The sequence below is a fragment of the Geospiza fortis genome, unplaced genomic scaffold (genome assembly GCF_000277835.1).
Source record: "Geospiza fortis unplaced genomic scaffold, GeoFor_1.0 scaffold281, whole genome shotgun sequence".
Classification (NCBI taxonomy): Eukaryota; Metazoa; Chordata; class Aves; order Passeriformes; family Thraupidae; genus Geospiza; species Geospiza fortis.
In genome coordinates this window covers 2,144,014-2,167,056 of record NW_005054340.1, presented here as the reverse complement: position 1 = coordinate 2,167,056, position 23,043 = coordinate 2,144,014, and the positions used below count along the sequence as shown (strand labels likewise).

Sequence of the window (23,043 nt, the reverse complement as noted above, 5' to 3'; positions counted from 1 at the left end):
TTCTTATGCTTGTGGGCCAGCTTTTTGACGTGCCCATCTGCTTTCCCACTGCTCAGGCGCCTCACAGGACTGGTGAGCCACTTCCTCAAGGTGTTGCCAGGGCGCTTGGGGCCCGGGGAGCTCTGAGCACCGATCATGTGGGGCTGAAGTGATGTTACGGAAGCGGGAGGACTGGCGTCATTGCTGGAGACTGAAAGGGAGTCTGGAAAAAAGAACAAGGGGAGCACTTTAAAGCTGAAGCAAGTGAGAAACAAGGCAAATGGACATATGTAATAATGGATATGAAATTGAATTTATGGACAAATCAATGAGATTTTTTTGAGGTAACCTGGCCTTTAATGACACCGCAGCTATCAGTGCTCATGGTCATTCATGCATAAGCACCACTGATGTGTTTAGAACAGTCAAGCTTCATTAAGTTGTTCCTGCCTCAACTATAATTCCTACTTCCCACTGCTGATACTTATTTGATAGTGAATTATACTTTCCATATGTCATGTAACTTTATGGAAGGATATGCTTGTTTTATCTTTTAATGTATATTGCTTTGAGCAAAGATGAAGAGTAACAATAATTGCCTCAATGAGATAAGCAAATCATTTTTCAACCACCAAATTTAATTACAAATGCTCCAATTACTTCCATTATTTATATATTTCCCTTACCCTTGGGATAGAGGGAAGAAGAAACCAGAAGACAGTTAAATGTTTGTCTTTTGCTTAAATTTTCTCTGAGTTTTAGCTTTATTTTGTTTGTTTCTTAAAAAGACACAAAGCAATGTTTAAAAGACCACTTGCTGAAATCTCAAGATCAGCAGTAGTTCTCAGCATGACATACTTGAAGTTCTGTAATGAAGCAAAGGATACACTTTTCTCAAGCCATAGTTTAATGTGCATGAGGTCAAAAACACTTTCCCACCAAGGTTCCTGTCACTTGACCAGGACTGTATACTTAGGATGAACACCCACTGCTTAGCTATTGTGAGACTAGATTTCCTTTCTTCCCCATGCAGCACAATGTTGTTCTTCCCAGCAATTCTCTTTTCCTAAAAAGACACTTTTCGGGGGGGGGGGCTTGTAACATCACTTTTATAAATATTGTCTACCACTCACGTATTAGCAAGGCTATCCTAGGTTGTTAAATATGGGAGTTTTTTTCCTCCCTGTGTATGCACTTTTGCAGGCAGATAGTTTACATAAGGATGACATAAAAAATGTTTTGTTGAATGTTTCTACTGCTGGGAGTTCAATGCAGTGCTTGTGCTCCTTCTTGAAGCTTGACACAGATGTTCAGGTCACCTCTTCTGGCAGCTTTTCCCTAAGAGGTGTATTGCCAGTCTGACCAGAGATAGTTTGAATTTTCTGGAATGATATGGTCACACTGATGTAGTAATGCACTTAATCATAAACATCCAAATGCTTGGATCCACACACAAATATGTGAGGCTGCTCCATTTCCAAGGAGCGCTAAGTATAAATGATGGTTTTGAATGGAGATGGAGAAAGACACATAAAATGTGGATATAAAAAGATAGGACTTTTTATTTTTCCTTCATGTTCCAAGCTGTTTCACAAAGGGCACCCTTTCCTAGGGATCCAAAATGTGATCTATCATGCTGTTTATGAAAATGTTTCTCTGTTCCAATAAAACCCATGGCATGTCACCATTAAGATACACTAGCTCTGATGCCAAGAACATTTGTAGCTTATACCGTATGAACACACACATAATAATTGCTGTTAACCACCACTTTCATCATGTTTCCACAAAGCTGAAGATAAACAAACTTTATAAGGCATACTTTCAGTCTAACAAGCTAGCTGCTAACTCTTTAAACCAAGTCACACCTGCAGAATTATCTTCCAGCAACAGCTGTAGCTGTTGTGCACATAGGTAAGGAGAGATCACATGGTGCCATTAACCTGGCTTCAAGGCTTTAAGTGATGGGTATCAGCAAAAAAGCAGATGGAGAGCAACACTAGATGTCTTTGTCTCTAAATCTTGGGAGAGCAGTGCTAAGAACTGCTACATTATTTTCTTGCTGAAGAGGAAAGCATAAGAAAGAAATTAATTATCTATAACAATGGTTTTCAACTTTCAATCTGAGTATCCCTCAAGGCACCGGGATTACTGCTTAAGGGTTCTCAGCACACATGCAAGATAAGCAAGCCGACTAGCCATCAGCATCCACATCATGAGAGATTTCTGACTTTATTAAAAAAACCCTGATCTGCTTATTAAAAAAATTCCAAACAAAGCTTGCAACCATCTGCAATCTTTCCACAGGAATCCAAACAATCTCCTATAAAACCTCTGTAAGAATTTAGTTTGACTGCTCTTTCACCAAACTTATCTTTACTGCATCATGCATTTTTAATTATTATCAGATGCCTTGTTTCAGAAATCACAGCAAACATCAGCTGATGGGCATTTCAATAAATAACTTTCTACTACTCTGCTAGCGGACTACAGAAGATGAGAAAACAGTGGTGGTGTACTTGTAAGTTTCTTAAAGCACAAACTAAATGCCTTGTTTCCAAAACACCATGCTTGAAGATGTTATAACTACTCAGCCAAATTTTTCTTTCATTTGTATATAGTTTTCCTCTCAATAACAGTTCATACAAGGTTCCTTCCACGCAAATAAAATAGAGAACATTCACTTGTTTACATAAGATGAAAAAATTAAACCTTTGCAGAAGTCCACCATGTACTGTTTTGTATTTTTATATCTGTTGCATTTCTTTCCTTTGCAATTATTTCTTTCTAACAAAAAGGCAGCATGGTGGTGCAGTAACTCATTGCATACAATTGACTTTTACATAAATGTGCCTATTCCTAAGCATGTAACATGCCTCCAGTTAATAAACCCCTTCTTTTTATAACGAGTGTTCCACCTCCTCAGATTTTCACACATCCTTTTGACAAGCTACACTTAGCAACTACTGAATTTCTTGTAAAACCAAGCAGTGCAGGACAGAGGCCCTGAAAATGTGGAAGGCAAGTATTTTTGTCTGACTATACTTCTGCTGTACCACTCCTAACTCTTAACCCAAGTCAGCCAAGAGTTTGTGGGCAGCAGAAGGGAAAAGAGCACAGAGAAATAAGTAGACTGTGCTCAAGCAGAGAGGATCTAAGAGACAAAACAATGTAAGCCAGACATGTTCCGCAGCACATACTTCAGCCATATCCTCCCACACAACATTAGTTTTCATTTGGCATGCAGCATGTAACTGCTTCTTATCTTCCCTTCTGCATGACTTAATATGAAATCCTTACTGAAGTATTATTAGGGCTTCAGGGAACCACAAAAGTGGACATCATGCAAGTAGTACACTGAAATGATAGCACTGTTCCTTTAAAGCCTGAAATCTCTCAGAGAAGGAATATCCCTGCACACTGCAGGGTTTACAGGGTTGCATCCAGGCAGGTTTTAAGTATCTCCTGAGAAGGAGACGCCACAACCTTTCAGAGCAAACTGTTTCAGTGCTCTGCCAGCCCCAAAGTAAAGCATCTCTTTGTCATATTCAGATAGACCTTTCTATGTTTCAGTTTGAGCCCATTGCCCCCTGTCCTGTCATTGGACACCAAAAAGAGCCTGGACCCATCTTCCTGAAATCCACCCTTAAGATACTTGTATGCATTGATAACACCTCTTTTTAAAATGAATAAAAATACTTCATTGCTATAAAAGCATCAGCCCAAAGATCAAATTTTATTAAATAGGGCATTAAAAATGGAGATTTAAAATCATCAGTGTTAACCTGAAAAGAATACCAGCCCACTAGGTCTCTTAAGAGATCAGATATGACTTTTTGCCCTTCCTTAAATTTGCAGAAAACATCTCTAAAACCTCACAGCTGAGTTAACACTTGCTAGAAATATTCCATGTCAGCATTTTCCCAGTGAGACCCTATACCATCTATTTTCCCATCCCATCCCAGCCAACAGGCACCCAGATTTTCCACTTACTCACTCCCATCTGTTTCCTCAGGACCCCAGTAACAATACTAAAGCATAGTCATGTACAAAACCTGGGTGCCCATGTTCATGTATTTATGTAGAGGCATTGCCAGATCGAAGCATTAGGGAGTATCAATATCCAGTACAAGCATTTTCAAGAGCACAGAAAGACCTTTCACCTTCACTGTGAGAAGAGCCCCACGGGAGTGTCTCATTTCTCCCTGTCCCATCACTATAAGTTACTTCTATCTATATAATTAGGGATACAGACTTGGTTTGATTGATTACCATGCTTGGGATTGTTTACACTAAATCAGCTTTGTTTCCTTTATGACTACATAGAAAATTGTTTTTCTAGCCTTGCTCAAGAATATTTTACCTCTAAGACATGCTAAGAGGAAAAAAGGAGTATTCAAAATTGAACTGAGAACAATATGGAATTTTAAAACCAAAACAGATGGAATAAATTTGGGGGTATGCTAACCCCAAATGTGTTTCAAGTACAGTAAAGTTTCTAGCGAGACTCAGACTCCCTTTTAGAAAAAGATAAATGGAACAGATGGACATCTTGGAGAGAAGAAAAACCCAACACACATATAGCGATCTCACACAGCAACACCAACCCAACAAGAAACCATCAAATTTAATAAAACCACTACTTGTTCAAGTAGAGAAAGTTTCGCAATTCAATAAAGTTCAATAAAGTAAGGCCCTAATGGATGGGCTTTGTTTTATAATTCATAGCCACAATAAGAAAAGAAGGCATTTAACTGCCATTTCCCTGAAAGTAAAAACCACATATGTTGCTCTGGTAGTGAGGTCAGAGGGTTCACTCAGAGTCCATAAATATATTTTTGAAGCTAAAGGGCAGGCAGCATGGGTTCTGACCCCCTCAAACTAGAAGATAAAGTTACCTCCAACAAACAGGCAAATTTTTGAAATGGGAAGGGAAATGGGAATTCTCATTCTAGTCCCAGCTTTCTTAACACTAGAAACATGCACATCTGTGATTAATAAACTGCTTTTTTCCCTAAAAAATAAATCAGCCATGTTAAGCTAGTTGATGACTTGAAAGACTCTGCTTCATATTAACTACTTCCATATTGCTGTTTTTTTGAGTTTTACTGCAAGGGCCTATGGAACCTGTGGCTCCTTTACCTACAGAATCAAACTAAATCTGCTTGATGCGCTGCACCTCTAAACACAAAATGTTCCAAAATCAAAAATAAGAACATTTCACAGTCTCTGGACTCTGAAACAGTGATGGACAAAGACTGAAAAGTGGAGCAAAGCAAACTTAGTAACCCTGACTGGCATGTCATTCTGCCACTGCAGATCTGCCATACACCATGGACTTTAGGGAACAAAAACTCATCCATCCAACCAACCAACCAGATGATCAATAAGATCTGCTGCAGGTACATTATGAGTGTTGGGGGAAAAGGGCTGTTTGTTGGTACAAAGCACAGAGAGCAGAAATCTACGGTGACGCACTTTAAAGTTTAATATGCAAGGTAGAGTTCACAAGCATCTAATGACAAAAGTTAATAAAAACCTGCCTGCATACACAGTGATCACTTGTTAGTAGATAAGGAAGGCATGGAAAAAAAAAAAGAGTGAAACGATTATTTTAGTCATAGACACATGCAGAGTTTCTGCCTAGGAACTGCTTTTGAGTAAGAGGGTACCAATCTGCCATGTACAAGACCATTCAGATAATTTTGTATGGGTTGGGAATTCCACTTCTCTCCTGCTGGGAATTCTCTTAAAAATATCCTTGCTGCCTATTTTTTGCAAACCAGTACTGGAATGTACATCAAAAGGCATTAGATGTGTTTCAGGTTTTAAAAAAGCCCTCATAACAGCAGTTACCATTTAAAGACAATGCAGCTTAAGTATTATCAGCCTTGCAAATAGGGCATTCCCACCATGCCCTTTGGGAAGCACAGATTTCACCTGCGAGGTAGAGTGATATAACTTGCATAAAACTGGTTTCTTAAAAAAATAATTAAAAAAAAAATCAGAAAATGCAGAAAGCCAGTACTCAATACATAGAAGACAATCTCTCAATCAGATTTGTGTCTGGAGTGGAACAGAGACTTCACTTCTGGTCAACAAACCTTTCTTGTCATTTATTTCAAGTTATGCACTATGCTGAAATACCAGTTAGTAATCTTTTAAGTATGTGAATAGACAAAGAGTTCAACTCCTTAGCATATGTTCCCTGATTAATAAATTATCTACATTAATTTTGACTGATACAGGCACTAGTCCAGAGCACTTTGATTTACATGTATGCAATAATTAAGTCTTCCATGTCATCAAAAGCTGATTATCTTGACATCAAATAGACTGGAATTCTAAGCTTGAGGCTAGATTGTCTTCAATTTCTCTTAATGAGATACTAAACTGCCCAGCAAGCAATTAAAAAAACCCCAACCCAACGCTGCCCCTAAGACTGTCATCTTAATGACTTCCAAAGGTCTTTCTAATATTGAGAAAAGTCATTCAACAGACATACTTGCAACTGCTCTAGAGAAAAGAATCACAAAAACCTCTGAGTAAGAGCAAAAAGAATACACTGTTCATTTGAATTAAAAAATTAGTGGCGGATGCCTCAAAGGTTTAACACACTTATACTATTGTCATGTTCTTATTTTTTTCTTAATACCTTCTCCTGCCTTCCTACTCCATAAATTTAAAACAAAGTTTTTGTAAACCAAGGTTTTCCATCAAGCTTTTAATAAGATTCACATGCATTACAGAGTGTACACAGAGAGAGCTGCAAATACAACTGCTATCTGTGAGCTAAACACCATCAAAATCCAGATGGGAAAAAACCTCCTCTTAGAACTGCTGGACAGGTTTGCATCCCACACTTGTGTTGTTGTTTTTCGGGGTTTTTAAGCAGGAAGAAGGCATGACAGTGTGCCAGAAAAAAACCCTCCCAAGTTAGCAAAAGTAGTTCTGTTTGTGCTTCCTGGAATTCAGACTACAGGGAAATAAAACCTCAAATCTAAATCTTGTATACTGCTGCAAGCACAAGGCAGCACTACAGGCAGAGTGGACTTTGTGGAGCATTTCATTCTTTGCAGTAAGTTGCTATTCTCTCCTATTTCTGGAGAGAAATACATTTTGTGTCACAAGTAGGAAGTATTAAGACAGACTGCTGAAGTTTAGTTTCACAGTTTGTGAAAACCACAAGCTTTTAATAGATTAAATCTCAGCTTCCCTCTATGCAGCTTATATTTTAATAGGCAGTGTCTGGATTTCAATTCTATTCTTTTGGCCACCTGTTTGTTCAGATTTAAAGACAGCTACATCCACATGCCTGGCAGGACACGCCAAGGACAGATTTATGTAATTTAGCAGTGTTTCTCAGTCAAGTTCTCACTCTATGTCTGTGTACTGAGCCATCCTCTTTACAGATCAAAGCAAGTGACCTGATTATTTTAATAAGATTGTCTCCCAATGGAAGGGAGGGTGCATTTCCCTTAAACATTAACTGCACAGTCACTTGCATGTTTTTATGTAAGAGCTAATGAACAGCAACATGATCTAATTTTCAGTCAAAGGTTTCTCCTTTTCGTGCACAACCTCCAGCAAGTTCCCTCAGGCCAACTGGGGCCATCATCCAGTTACTTATCTCTTGCACTTCACCTGTGTCTCCCCTTATAGGACATCATTTTACATCAGTGTGAAGGAGCACAGAAGATTATGTGCTCTGCAGACCTACAATAGGCAAGATTTTCAGTGACACATTTAAGTTACATATTAACAACTCCCTCATAGGGGCTGACACATACCATGAAATGTAAGAAAATTAAGGTGACACCCTTCTTTCATTAAATAGTTGAGAAAGTTCTTCAAAGTAAACAGGGAAAGAAAATTGCAGAAATATTGCTTTTCTATATTAGCAAGCAGGTTTTCCCACAGTACCAATGTATCTTCCCTGTTTTGCTTTAAATACAGTAGCTTGTAACATCAAATTCATCAAAGTTTCAGAAAGACCCTCTACATTACTCCTTTCCAAAGCATAGGCATTTTTGAGCTTTACAACAGAGAAACAAATATTTTAAACTGTCTGTATATGCTATTTGAGCTAGAAGCCAGTATCAGGTATATATCCAGCTATTACAGGATGACCTAAGTAGAAGATCTGATGAAGGCAAGGCCCAACCACTACTCCTTCCAGAAGAAGGGATGCACAGAATGACTGTTCCAGGCCCAGGGCTGCTGCCTCCCCAGCACCCTGAGCTGAAGGAGCTGTGTACAGCTGTTCCCCCTGCTCCCCAGCACTGCTGCTGCTGCTGGAGAGCTGAAGATCTCAGCACAGGGAGCTGTGGAGGGCACAAGGCAGCCACTGAAGCAGTGGGAGCTGGCAGCACTCGCTCCCTGCCAACTGCTCTGTGGCACAGCACTCCCTGCCTTTGACACAAACAAGCAGCCACCCAGTGCAGAGAAATGACATCTGCGGCAAAGAATGGAAAAGAAGGAAGCACAAACTTTGGGCCCGGGCCTCTTAGGAAGCACTGGTGCTTAAGACAATAGAGTTTAGCTGGCTGCTGACAATCCATCGGCCTCGTGCTTGCCACGTGGAACCCACCTCCCAGGAGCCATGCCAAGGGATGCCAGCAGCAAAGCTGCAGCTCTGCTCGTGGCAGAGAGCTATATGTCACACACTACGAATGGGAACCACAACTGACAAGATTCCTGATGAGCAGTTTCAGATTTTAATTGGGGCAACTGCACGATTAATTCTGCTCATTTGTTTCTGAGCTGTAGGGGTTTTATCATCTGCTACTCTAATTTTTGCTGTAAAGTAAATTTTTGCTCAGAAATGGATAAAAATAAACTCCAGTCCTAGAAATACAGCTCTGAAGCAGCAGAGCAGCTCATCTGATATGCCTTGTGCTTCAGTCCAGAAGAGGAAGATTATGAACAGACATGAAACAAAAATGTCCATATCAATACAGATAACAAAACAGCCAACCAAAAGGGGGTGGAAAAGGATGCATTCAGCAAACCTGCAGCTCTGCTGAAAGGAGAGAAAGGGAGGGAGAGAAGCAAGTCTGCAGAAATTGCATGAGGAAGAATTATGATCTCAGATGTTATTTAAAGCAACACATGCCATGCTTTCCTGTACAAAAGCTCAGCAATGCAGGGCATCCCAATGGAAGGAATTTATCCTACACAGACTTTAAGAAAAAGTCTACCCACTACTTCAAGAAAAAGGTTGTATAAAATATTGCAAAAGTAAGTTTCAGCAAGTCTGATCTCCAAAGGAAATAGCGAGACACAATTCTGCTGTACTACTGAAATTGAGAATGTACACAGAGACGGAGAAAATTAGCTTCCACCACTTCACGTAGTCAATATAAACAAGTCCCATAACTACAAAGGCAAAAACTAATTCCACACAAAATCTGCATAAATGCTGAGCCAAAAGTATTTTTTCCTTTCGTCCAGAAGTTTGAAAAAATTTGAACAAGTAATGTACTCTGCAATGTATTTACGAATGCGTGACCTCTAGAAAATGGAAGTAGATACATTTTAATCTCTCTTGAAATGCCTTAAAAAAATCCAACACATGAGAAAATCTCCAAAAATTCTCTAGTAAAACTGACAGAATATATGATGAGTCACTTTAAAACACTTCAAAACTTTAAAAACACTTTAAAACACTTTAAAACACAAAGGGTAGATACTATTAACAATTGCTAAGCATAACTTCAAGTGTTCTAGTAAAGTTTATAAAGAGATGGTACATAGTGTTAGTATTAAGTTACAAAAACAAATGAACTTAAAGAAACAATGTCTTAATCAAATTTCATTTGTTTTAAACCCCTAAGTTATTAGACTACTTTTACTAAAAAAATACTTGTTTCCTGTTCACCTACTGCAGTTACACATTAACCTAAATACACATAATAATCCAACAGCAATTTTAACAGTCTTTTTCTCTTTTCCCCCTATCCTCTTGATTCAAAGCAGAAGAGCTCATTAGAACAACTAGCAATTGTTTGGAGCCACAGCTTTAGCAACAGCTGTACAAACACATCAATCTCAAGTTAGGAACTCTGCCATAAGCTCAATAATAATAATATACTCACACTGTTTAGCTTTGGGGCTATTACAGTAACTTTGGTCATTTTCTCTTTCCAAATGTTACACTGTTGTAGCCCTCAAAAAACACATTGAGAAAGACATTTAGGGAATTGGGAGCCAAGAGGGAATTGCTAAAATAGTGATAAAAATGGGTCCTCTAAAATTCCTATAGATAAAAAATGATATTTCCTCCTTATCCAATTAATTATATTGGTGATAGAGATTCATTATACAATGATGTTTGCTCCTGTCCCAATTAATTGGTATTAGTGATAGAAGTTCATTGTACAAGCATTACTTTGCATCGTAAAATGTTGACCTTTTTGGTGCACACACTGGAGCCCTTGTGGCCATGGCACTGCTTTCAGCCTCCCCACTGTGTAATGAGATGACTGTAGGCGATGACAGACAACTTCCTCCCAGTGCAATCCCACCTCAACACCGACATTACCAAGAGCAGACTTAGATGACAGTGATTAGAAACTGAACTGGTTTTATATTTTTTCTCTTCAGATGGGAATGTAACCTGAGCAATACAATGAGAGCACATGTGATTTTAATAAAGGTCAGTCACACTGGAAATACAAGGGTTTTTTTTAAACAGACTCACCGTCAAGGTTGACTAGCAGAGAGCTATTGGAAGTCATAATGCCTATCTGCTGCAGAGATGCCTTTTCAGGATGAAGCATTTTAAGGGATTAGGAAAGGGGAAGATACTCCTTGACAAATCTATTACTTTTGAATACAGACTGAGTTAAAAGTGGAAAGATAACTCCTTGATATAGAGTATTTTAAAACTATATATATAGTTATAAAGTATATATAAATATAGTGTATAGAGTATAGCGTTTATTATAAAGTATTTTAAAACTATAAATTAATGGAAGATGTGACATTTTACCTCAGTGTGCAATTCAAATGCACTGAATATGGAATAAAACACTGAATACTGAAAACAGAATCACTGCCATGTTTGTTAACTTGATTACAGTCTCTTCAGGAACAACATATGCACTGCTGAATTTCTTTTTGCATGATCAAGCCCCTATCATGCACATACAAAAAGCTACATTTTGTCATGCAAATTTTCCATTGTTTTTGTTTCCTTGAATTTTCCCAATAAAGCCTCAGGAGGAAGGTGATGCTGTGAACTGCCTTGTTTACCAAGTCATCTAAATTCCAATTCCTCACGTCATTCCTCAGCTCCCATCCATCTAATATTACTTAAGTGGCCACAGGAAAATGATGTGATAAGATCATGGGAGAGCTGTCCAAAACTGGTTTGGATGTAGGAAACAAAAGAAAAAAAAAGGTTAAAAGAAAAGGTAAACTTATTTTGAAAGGCAATTAAAATGCAGTAAACCAGAATTCTTATTACTTACTTTAATTAGACACGAAGCAGAGGAAGGGAAGGAAATCTGTAATGATTTCTACGAAACAATAACTACTGCTTTTTTAAGTTACAGACTTAACTGTAAGCCTAAATTTAGGGGCAAATAAGTTATCTGGTGGAAATTAATAAATTTAATTACCTTCTATTAATTTTTCTACTGAAAAAAACATTTATTCTTTTCATCAAGTCCCCAGCATTTCCTACAGTGCCTCTAGACAGCTGATCTCTATGAAAGTCTCCTTACGGCAAACTACTCCACATAATCTGTAAGTTGGATGGTGTCTTTTTGTAACCACTCACTCAAGAAGACTGACTGGAGGTGTCCAGTCCCGTGTTCAAATGCAAGGAAAGAAAAAATTAGGTTAATTGGTTTAGCAAGCATACTTAACTATTCTCTGTGAGGAAAACCAACCTTCACAGGGGAGGACTGTTAATGTTACTGATGTTGTCTTTTCAAAGCAGGATGGATGTACCTTTATCACCCAAATTCTGTTCCTCTCATTACCTCCCCTAAAGGAGAGTCAGCACAAGCCTAGATGAGGAAATGCAATGGATTGTTACAGCTGCTTGTAGCTCTGCTCAAAAGCAGATAATGAACATAATGCTCATTACTAGTCTTGCAATGAGCACCTAGAGGAAACTTTCATTATGTAAGAATGGGATAGACCATTCTTATGCTGCTGCTTCACTGAAGTAATTTGTTTGAAAGAGAGCTGTAACACAGCAAGAGGGAAATTAAGTTGAACGTCAAGTCAGAACATTTCTTCTTTGCTCAGTTTAAGCCCATCAATTCAATACAGACTTTTGACCATGATACAAAACCATATGCATGAGATGCTTAGATACAGGTATTCTCTGAGACAGATGACAAGGAGGTAAAGATGCAAATATATTTCAGGTATGAAATCAAACTCCACCCTTCTTTCCAAAATTTTATTAATATTCCTTCTGGTCACTCTCTGGGAAATACTAAATCTCTTGGTATTGACTGCTCATATGATGTTCCATCATACTTTTGAAGAAAAATCTAAAAATTCTTCACTAAGTATTTTGATTATGCTTCACTAGCAATATACAGAAATACAGACATCTTAGCAAAATCAAAAAATGCTTATATATAAACATTTTCTTCTTAATATAAAAATGGAGTTACAAGTCCTTATTACATGAAGATTGTATAATAAACCTAAAGCAGATTGTATTATAAACCAAAAGCATACATTTTTCTTTTATATCTTTAAAATAAAGTTAAAACTCAGAACTGAGTAGCTGGTTTGTGACTAAGCTGGGGCTAAAAGAACCATTTAAAATTACTTTGTTTTCATGCAGTACTTACACAAAGTCTGAGTGGAAAGTGCTGCAGTGGAGGGAGCAGACTTTTAAGGAGTAGAAGCAGAAGGCTGCTTGGGGTTAACTCCGTACACACCCCTAATCCACACTGCTGCTCAGTCTTGACTTATTTCAATGAGCAAGTAACTCACCTAAGAGCTACAAAAATAGCCTTTTCAACGGACTGAAAAGTCCAATCCAGTTGAAAAGTCTGGTCCAATATATCCAAATTAAAGGAGAAAAAAGTCAGGACTAGTTGAGACAAAAATGTGGATAGCTGTGGATCTTACCCACCCACTCAGAGCAAAAAACCCAAGTCTCAAATCTTTAGGTTCACAAGCAGGGATGGCAATTATGAAAGGACATCGGTATTATTCTTGCATAAACTCCTGTACCTCGTAACATTTTGCTGTTGTTGTTATTGTTTTTGTTGTTTGTGGTTTTTTAAGGGGGATCTTGGGGTGTGGGAGGAGGGAATGGTGTGGCATTTTCTACAAGATCTACTCTCAGGTCTGGCTGTCTGTGTGACTGTTGGTGTCGATGCACAAGAAGCAGCTGGATCATATGTGCAAGCACAGGGTAAATAAACTAGCAGTACCTGACATGTAGCTCATTTTTTACCAACCATGAAACAGCACCTCTAGCTAACTCTCTGGCAAGTCCTGCAGCTTAATGATTTGGAAAAGCCAAGAACAAGTGAGTAAGGACACAGAGGTCAGGGAAGCAGCACCTTTGCATGTGTAACTTTATAGCTGCTACATGAGCTCAGTTTAAGGAGGATTTTTGTTGCATGCTCTTTGTGGAGATAGAAAGGCACACACAGCACATACTTAACAGCTTCCATCTGTATTCTAAAAGAATAGACTTTCAAAGTGTATATGTGAATCTATGCCAAGAATTACACCAACCCATTAGTAATAACTGGACTCTCCCACTGCATCCTCTGAGTTCAGTCCTCAGAGATTCTTATCCTCTCTTGGACACCATTTGCTAACAATTACTTTACAGTAAAAGCATCCTGTTTTATGGATGAATTATTTCTGAGGCTTGATATATCATGAAATGTTATGAAAGAGAAAAAAAGAAAGATAGTTTGACTCACATACATTCTTTTAAGCAATCTATTGCACATATAATAAATGTATTTCTTCAAAGCTAATTCTCTATTCTTTCTTTACTCCTACAACCACCTTTCCTCCTTCAAAACCCAGCTCCCAGATGGTTAATAACTTCAGGATAAATTTGGGGGTTGTACATTTATTCCCTGGATTTGATCCATGAGATTTGCCTCTTAAATTTCCCAAGTGAAATACAGACTCACATGATCCACTTAGGGACTAAAACACATACATGCTATTGTTTCTTCCAGCTCATAAGGTAACTGAAAAAATATGTTATTTTTAATATTCAGTTCCAGATTGAAACAATCTCTCCAGCTAGATAACTATAAACAACTTTAGTATTTATCTTGTCTCTCTTGTCTCATATGCAAAGCATTCTTAAGTTACAGAAATGGGTGGAATTACCATGAGAATTGGTTCCCTCCAACCAACACTACTGCTTTCTCCAACTGATGTCAGATAAAGGCAAAAATACAATACTTACATATTAGTTTTAGTAGTTTCTTGCCAATCCATTACTCAAAGCCCTCTTTTCTTTCTCCCTATATCTGAACAAGTTTTTCTTCATTCAGACTTGATGCATAAGTGGGGCAAAACCTCAGATCATTTAATTATGCAGGAATACATAATTATTAATTGTACATGTATGCTAACATTTAATGAAAAATGTACCAAACTTAGTAATTCCTTAAAAAAATCTTTAGGCAATGTTGAAGTCTTCTACAAATAAAATCATGCACTAGAGTACACTCTGAATATTAAGCCTAAATCCCACATTACCAGTTTTAACTTTTCAGTGGCCGGTGATACTACTTTTTATACAATTTTTACTTGTTCCAGTTCAAGAGATGGCATAGCTACAGTTATGTTGGGTTATGCAAGTAAGCTTTGTTCCCCTATTATGAAAGACTATTGAGCCTCCTTAGAGCATATTCTGCATACAAGGACATCTGTTTTTAAGACAGAGAAAGGGAACAATGAAGAATGTTTGTGAAACCATGCATGTTTGCCAAGCAAGACTTCCTATGTGTCTATGATCTTAACTCATGGTAATAATGGAAAGCATCTCACTGATAGGAACAGACTACACCCAGCACTGTATAAAACGTGTTTTGTAAAAATTATTTGGAAGTAAACTAACCACTGCAACACCAAGAGTTTAAAAGTGAAGCAAGGGAGCTACAGCAAAGACAGGAGAACGCAAAGCAACACGAAGGGGAGAAGACTGCTGCCGTGCCATGGACAGACCTCCAGCAGACTAGGTAGTCACGGCACTGGGGGAGCACTTGCTCTAAAATACTTTCCTGCAGAACATTCTGCCTATCAACTACTATTTATAATTGACTCCTTTCACTCCCACCATCCTGCAAGAAGTACTGTAAACCTGTACTTGCTTACTTCTAAAAACTGTAATAATTGCTGTTTAAGGAAGCGACTGTGCAGCACTTGGGGGCTACAGAGCAGCCTTCTGAGAACACAGCTCTATTGCTGGAGCAGAGATGACAGCCTGCTAACATTAACTCCCACTGGCTGGAACTCCAACACCCCATTACCTTTTGAGGATCTGCTGAGAGGTACAACCATCCACTGACACACAACCCTATTTCAGAGGTCTCTGATAAGATTAATTCCCATTACATCCTTGATTTCATGTTTGCAAGCCTTCTACCACCCTCCTTCTCCTCTCATCCACCCGTAACTGCAGTTTGGATATTATCAAATAACACTGATTACAACTTGCCTTTTGCTGCTTTTTTTGAGTATCTGCACACAGTATACAGCAAGAGGTACGTAAGAAGGCATCCCAACAGGTGCACCAGCTCCAGACACTAAAGATTAGCACTGTTTTGTCCTGGAGATATTTCCAGTGTTTTAATGTGTATCATACAAACTCGTTCAGTAGCAATACAGGAAATGCCAAGCACAAATATTGTTTCTTGTCAAAAATTACTAAGGAGGAATGGGAGAAGACCCAAAAAGAATGAGTTTAACGTGAACGTCCTTACCCTTACCTCTGTGCTCCTCCAGTCGAGACTGAAAAAGCATGGCTTACCTCCATGTTACATTTCTGAATCAATGCTGCCTCTAAATAAATTTCACAGACCAATTTATTTCCACACTGCCCTTTCTTTTCAAGCTCTATTTCCCCAAAAACATTACTCCTCAACAAGAATTTAATGGAAGTGACACATATTGAATAATCTATGATTTCTTTGGTTTAGCAGCAACATTCTAAGAAAATTTCTGCTAATCTCTTAAAATACTACCATTAATAACATTTCACAGAGCAAGAGTTACCATTTCTCGTTTCCCTAGATCAATTAAAAAAACCCCATAAAGCAGCACATGCCTCTTAAAAGCTTTTTCTGAAAGAGTTTACTGTAATCCAGTAGTTTACAGAGAAGATTAATTCCAACAGTACTCCCTTTCCCATAGAGGTCCTTTCTGTAACACTCTGTATTTTCTGGCTGAGGTCAGATCAGAAGGAGGGGAGAGCAGAGAGAGAAGAAGGAAAAAGAAAAGCATCCTACTAAACTCCCATGATTTGAAAACATCCCACAACCAACCAACCAACCTGCCTCCCCCTTCCCACTGTATCTATACTGCACATATTTGTACCTAAATCCAGGATCCAGTATTTACAGCCACTGGGCTGCCCGTTGCCGCAGCAGGTAGGATTTACTGAGTGAAGAGATCCCAGAGTGTCAATCTGTTTAATCCTGTTCGGCATGGTGAGCAGTCAGCTGCTCCGATCCCCACGGCTTCCAAGGAACCCACTCGCCTGCAGCCCAGGATGGGTTACAGCTTCTCCTGAAGTGTCACCCAGATAACGTTACAGGCAATGCCATCAGAATGAGGAAGTCACTCTTTTCTTCTCAGGCTGGTTTAGACCCCTGCCTGCCGCCAGAGCAGCTCCTCTCTCCTCAGAGCAGGGAGCAGGGATGCTCTCCTCTGACTCACTGAACACAATTCCAGTCTTTAAATTCACATGTGGGAATAGCCAGATGCAGCAGATTACACTCTACCGTAACTACCCTAATTGAGGCTCAGGGTGATCTGAAAAATACGGCAAGCCAGCAACTCTTCCTCTCAGGCTTCAGAAAAGATGCAGTCTAGTACCCTACAAAGCTCTATAGTAACCAGAATGCACAAAACAAGCCTTTAACATCTCTTTTTATTTTACACCGCACAGGTAGTTTTTAATGCTTTAGCTAAAGGCATAAACAGAAAAAAAGAGGGACATTTTCTGGTCAGCTAAACCATGCAGTGCTTTCCCGGGAATTTCCAATTTTCCCTAACCAACAACAGATTCTGTCCTTACCTTCATCTTAGCCTTGTTTGTGATAATCAATCAATCAATCAACCAAACCCCACAATACTAGAAAATCCATACCATTTGATAAATTAATTTAAGATCTTGCCCTGATTTAAACGACACTGCAGATTGGTTTCACCTCTGAGCTCATACTCTGCAAGATATATTTCTAGTTCATTAAGCTGTCTTCCTGTTCAGTAAACTGAGAGGGCATGTATTTTAGGTTTTGTACATGCATTCTTCTCCTAGCATGCCACAAAAGCATTTGTCTATAAATATTAAATTATGGGTTTTTTTGGTTTTTTTTTTTCTGCTATGCAAACCTAGAGAAGATGTTTGGTTTCTTCCCCTGAACACATTATCAGCTAATTTTAAAGGAGCTACATAAAGCTACATTCACTAGATAGATAAACAGCCAAAGCAAGAATTTAAATTTTGTAAAAACAGAAAGGAAATTATTTCTAATACTATATGATCATGGGAAAAAAAAGCCCAAAAATGAGATTGAACAAAAAATACTATATAGTACACAAACATGTAGAGAGGGTAAGAAGACAATAAAGCAGTGAAGGGGTTGCCAATGACACTACCACAAACAAATGCACGTAATGCAAGGATAAACAGAATTTTATGTGGAACTGAGAGTCTATAGGGTCCCAGAGTCAAAACAAGCTTACCACCAGCATGTAACAAGTTGGGTACACACACCTTATCCTGTCTGCAGTGTTGAAGAGTCATGGTCACCCTGCACCTGAGAATAATATTTTGTTTTTTAAGAACAGCTAATCCAAATTCTGAATCAGTTTTTCCTTCATAGCCTCCTGCACTGAAACCATTAATTCTCATTCTTGATCAATTTTCTTTTGACCCAAAGCAACTTTCAAATGACACTGAATTCCTAAGGGTGGGGGTGTTGTGAGGGGGGCAGGCAAGGCAGAGGAAAAAAGCCTCTCTTTCTTCAGGGTAAGTGATCTTTTTAGTTTACCACCTACAGTGAGACTTCCACTAAGGCTAGTTTACTTGTCGTGAAATTGTGGAATATCTGAAAATCATTCTAGTTTCTACTTGAGTAAGAAAAAAATATAATAAATTAAACAATCAATTTCTATTACTCTGCAACCATTCCCATGCATATCGAGCATTCTCAAGAATATCCAGCCACTCTTATTGTGGTCAAATCTCACACCTTTAACCAACATCTGGTTAGACAGGTTATCAATACAGCTTTGAAGTAATGCTTTCCATATGTATGAAAACTTCTGACCAAAAGACAGCAAAATTTATACAGAAAACTGTTTTTAGATTGGTTTTATTTTGCTTTTTAACTGCATGAATACTGCCCTTATAAAACTGATAATATATGCAGGAAGATATCATAAATGCTCTGGGAACTGCATCATTTGCAGCTTGCTATGGCAAAAAGTTCTTCCATTCCTACTGAAAGCAAACACTGTTATTTTTAGGTTTTGTTTTGACCCCTCCTCAGAGAAAAATGTGACAAGCAAATTAAGGTGGTGAAGGAGAGAGAATGACCACATAGATTATCTCAGAGTCATATTTCACAGGTTACATGGTTAAGAAGAAAGTATCATGGATACACAGTCGTCTTGGATGACCTAGTTTTTGTAAAACAACAATTGCTGTGAAGCAATTGCTTCACAGCAGCACTGGAGTGGAGACAACAGACCCCACATGAATGTGGTGCAGAGTCACTGGGCACATTAGGTAAGAATTTGGTTGAAAAACATCACAATGCATATACCGAAACAATAGCTACAACTTCCTTATGATCCAAGGAGGAGAGCTCACACTTGTAAATTCTTCTAAATGTAAGCAGAAGGCAGATGACTTCTATATCACAAACCCAACATTTCTTAATTTAAAAGGCAGGGACCATTATGCAGTACCACTGTCACCTCAGATCACACTTAAAACACCTCAAGATGTATCAGAAATCTCAGTTTCTGAGACAGGGACCTGCATCAATACATGTAATTTTATGCCCCAACAGGCAGCCTATTAATGCCTTTCCATGGTTTACTTCAGACTCTACCACAAAGCTCTCTTTGTCTTTTAGCTCCATCCGGTTTTCTGTATTCCAGTGCCATATCCTGCATTAGCTACCCCTGTCTGCTAGACAGCTCTTCTTGCAACTCCTTGCATCAGCAATTCTTTGTAGGAACCCATCCTTGGTAATAACAAACCAGTCAGGTAATCTTAATTCCACAGGCAGGAATATGTCTACATGGAAAACATCTTTAGGAAAAAACCCAGCTGGGTACAGACCACAAGCTCAGTGCACAAGAGGTTGGACTGCACAGGGGTGTTGCACAGCAGCAGTGAGCTGCCCCTGCTTCATCTGCTGCTCAGTATGAGAGGCCACAGGCCATCATGAAAACAAACTCTGATGAAATTACTAATGAAAAAAGCTCATATATTGATCTGTGCCAGTTGACAAAAGTTGGAGTAGTTGTGTCTCTTTTTTCTTTTTTAAGTAAAATTAATTTTTAATTTTCATAATGTTTCATTTTTTGCCTTACCTGCATAAATCTGACATTAAGTTTTCTTGCTTATACACTTTATATAATATTCTTTAAAAGAAATCAATAGTTATCTTCATTTCTGAATGAAAAGTAGGCCCTTAGCAATTTAAGATATTTCTCAGTTACTTAGAACAGGGACAAAATAAATGTCCAGGTGAAAATGTTGTCTATTTCATGAAGATTTTAAAATTCCCAGCATGAGAGTCCACTCATTTTTAAGACAGCATTTTGTAAGAAAGATTACATCCCAGTGATTAAAGAAAGGAACTAAAGAAGAAAAAGCCCAGCTAGCAAAGCACTCAGTGCACATCCCAAGTAGATCAGGTAGCACATACTTTCTATGATAGACGCAAATGAAGCATCAGATGCCTGTATCTATTACCACAGTGAAGGAATGGGATCAACTTTCTGCAATTAATCTCAGGGATCACTGATGGACAATGTCAGCTCCCCAAAACCATTTTAAGGTATAAACATTGTGCCAGCTCACCCCAGCACAGATGGAACAGCTCACCAGTCTCTGCCATTGACAGTCAACAAATTAGCTCATTACAGCTTCAGCTTCTCACAGGTACCAGCTCTTAACTGCAGCATCTGCACCCACCATTTGCCACTGTATTAACTCCCTTATGGAAATGCTACCTTGTGTGAGGATTCTATTAATAGTCTTGCATGTAAGAATGGAAACATTCATCCCCTTCTTTCATTTAACAGGACAACTGGAGTTAAGCTGACTGCATTTCTCATACTCCTAAGATATTTGCATGGCAATAGAAATATATAATAGAATTATATTAAAACAGAGATAAACAGCATTCCAACTTAATCTTTTCAAGGCCCCATTGTATTTTGCACCTAGTGAAAACAAGCAGAACAAGACAGGGAAGCTAATAAAATACAGAAATTCCAAATTTAAATACCTATTCTGAGTTGCCTCAGAGCAAGAAGGTAAAGAGCCAACCTTTCTTCCTTAATATCTATCTTGGCAGAGTGGGGAGGTGTCTGTGTCTGAAAGATTATAGCATGAGAAAACACAGCTTCAATATAATTTTCAAGCAAAACTAAGTCTGTCCTCTCCAGATTCTTGCCCCTCATATTCCTGACATTCCATTTAAAAAAGTAATTAATAATTTTTGGAACAGTACTACAAAGTTACTTAAAAAATTCTTGTTCATCTTAGGAGGGGAGAAACTTATACTAGATAACTGAAATTAATAGAAGTGAATTCTTTATTCAGTTCTGCCAGAATCTAAATGTCCCAACTCCAAAACAATTTTTGAAGTGATCTATGAGACAAATGCTTCCACGATTTAGTACTGCACAGCTCTTAAAATTCTGAGCCATGTTTCTGCATATGGGAGAGAAAAAATTCAGATTTCTAAAACTGTGCTAGACCAAAGACCACTCAGACCTAGGAGCCAAAGTTAGAAATACATCCATAACTATTAAAATTCTTGAACTAAATAACATTGCACAAATCAATAGGAATTTTATTTACAATATGCATTTTGCATCTAAAAAAATAAATCAGGCTGACTTTTCATACAAATCCTATCTTTGGCAGCTTAGGCACTCTGCCCCACACCAGAATACTCTAACACAATCAAGAAATTGTAGACAGCAAAACCACATCAATAAATAAACCTGAGGTTGAAACTTCAAAGGTGAGCTCCCACACTACCATGAAAATTCCTAAAGGAGCCTAACTTTGCCTTTTCCTCAGCGTACAATGTGCACACAGTTTAACTGCTTGGGGTACAGCTGCACCACTAGGATCTGGTTTCTTTAGCCCCACACACAAAGATCATCCTGTTCCCAAAAAATAGCCTCGTTGCTCCTCAGATAAATAACACTGCCAGTCTGCAAGGAGCGGAATCATTACCACAGCAGTTCTTTGGACTTAACATTCACAGTGTTGTTTCCTGTTCTTTGCTACCCCTGCTGCCAGCTGCCAGAGACACTTTAAACTCAATCAGTCAGAAATTGTATTGTGCAATGAATTGTGTGAACATTCTTGATTTGAGATTTCCAAGAGCGCCCTTCAAAATACTGGTATTTTTCAACAACAAAAAACCCCAAACAAAAAAACCAAAAAAACCCCCACACAAAAACAAAAAACAAAACAAAACAAACACAAAAAAACCCCAAAAAAAAACAAAAAAAAAATCCAAACCAAATGAAACCAAAAAACCTGCAACCACAATAGCCATCTCCAACCAAACACACTGGCTATCCCACCAGCTTGCAAACCTGAGAAAAGTATTTTCTGATCGAGGGTGAAGAGATACTTTTATCTGGGTGATTTACAGCCTTCCATCTACATCTTGGGTAAAGCATTTGTTAAGAGCAACTGACAGCACGACACTGAAGTACACAGGCTTTAATTAAAAATATTGGGAAATGAATCATGTATCCAACTATTCAGTCATCCAGGCTAGGATCTAAACAAGTCCTTCCTGTCTCCAGCTTTGCTGAACATGCCCTAGCTGCTGCTCATGCCTACAGTAAGAAGGAATATCAAAAAGCACATGACGCAGTAAATTCTCTATCCATCTTAATCATTTGGCTATTACTTACTTGAATTTTTAACTCTGTTCTGTGCTGTAGCCAAGGGATTGGAGCCTATATACCACTTGCAAGAATGAAGAAGCCTTTCAAATAAATGGTTAGATGTTCAGTGTCCCTGGTCTTCTGTTTATCTGGAAAAGCTTTGGGAAAATTCTGACTCCTTAACACAGTCACCGCTGCAGCATGCCAAACCAGCTTGAAAAATCCCAGCCACTGTCAGTAAAACCACAACAAACCAGCTTTAGATAATTCAAACAAAATCTTTTGGATGAGTGTAAGGAATTCTGTTTCACATACATTCAGTACTTAGCAAGGGGTGGGAGGCGGAGAAGGAATAGGCCATGTGTCGTCTGTACTTTGGAGAAAATACAAAAAGTGTTCCAAGCAAGAAATATTTGCTGTCCTAATGAGACATATTGAAGAAACACTCAGTTTTTTATATTAATTTTATTATACAAGTCACCCTTCATCATTCATTTTTTTCTTTATTTCCACAAGGGGAAACAGCCACTTGGTGTGAAAAAGAAACCTGGTCAAAGCAAGGTTTAATTTTCCAAACCAGTTTTAGCTGCACATAGAGTGGGTTTGGATTGTTTTTAGCATAAATTTCTTAGGTAATTATCTTAACTAAAAATGCATGCAAAGACAAAAGAATATATTCATCAGAATGCTCAGAATACTGAATTGCTCTTGCTCTTGACT

The 23,043-nt window shown here is 38.4% G+C and overlaps 1 protein-coding gene across 1 annotated transcript in view; it reads right to left on the bottom strand.

Annotated features, from left to right (window-relative positions):
• TRIO (trio Rho guanine nucleotide exchange factor) overlaps positions 1-23,043 on the bottom strand; it is a 176,701-nt gene that overhangs the window by 34,969 nt on the left and 118,689 nt on the right. The window contains 2 exon segments of the mRNA XM_031058260.1: positions 1-5; positions 7-202. The exon segment at positions 1-5 is cut by the window's left edge and continues 83 nt beyond it. Of these exon segments, the coding sequence (XP_030914120.1) occupies positions 1-5; positions 7-202 (201 nt within the window).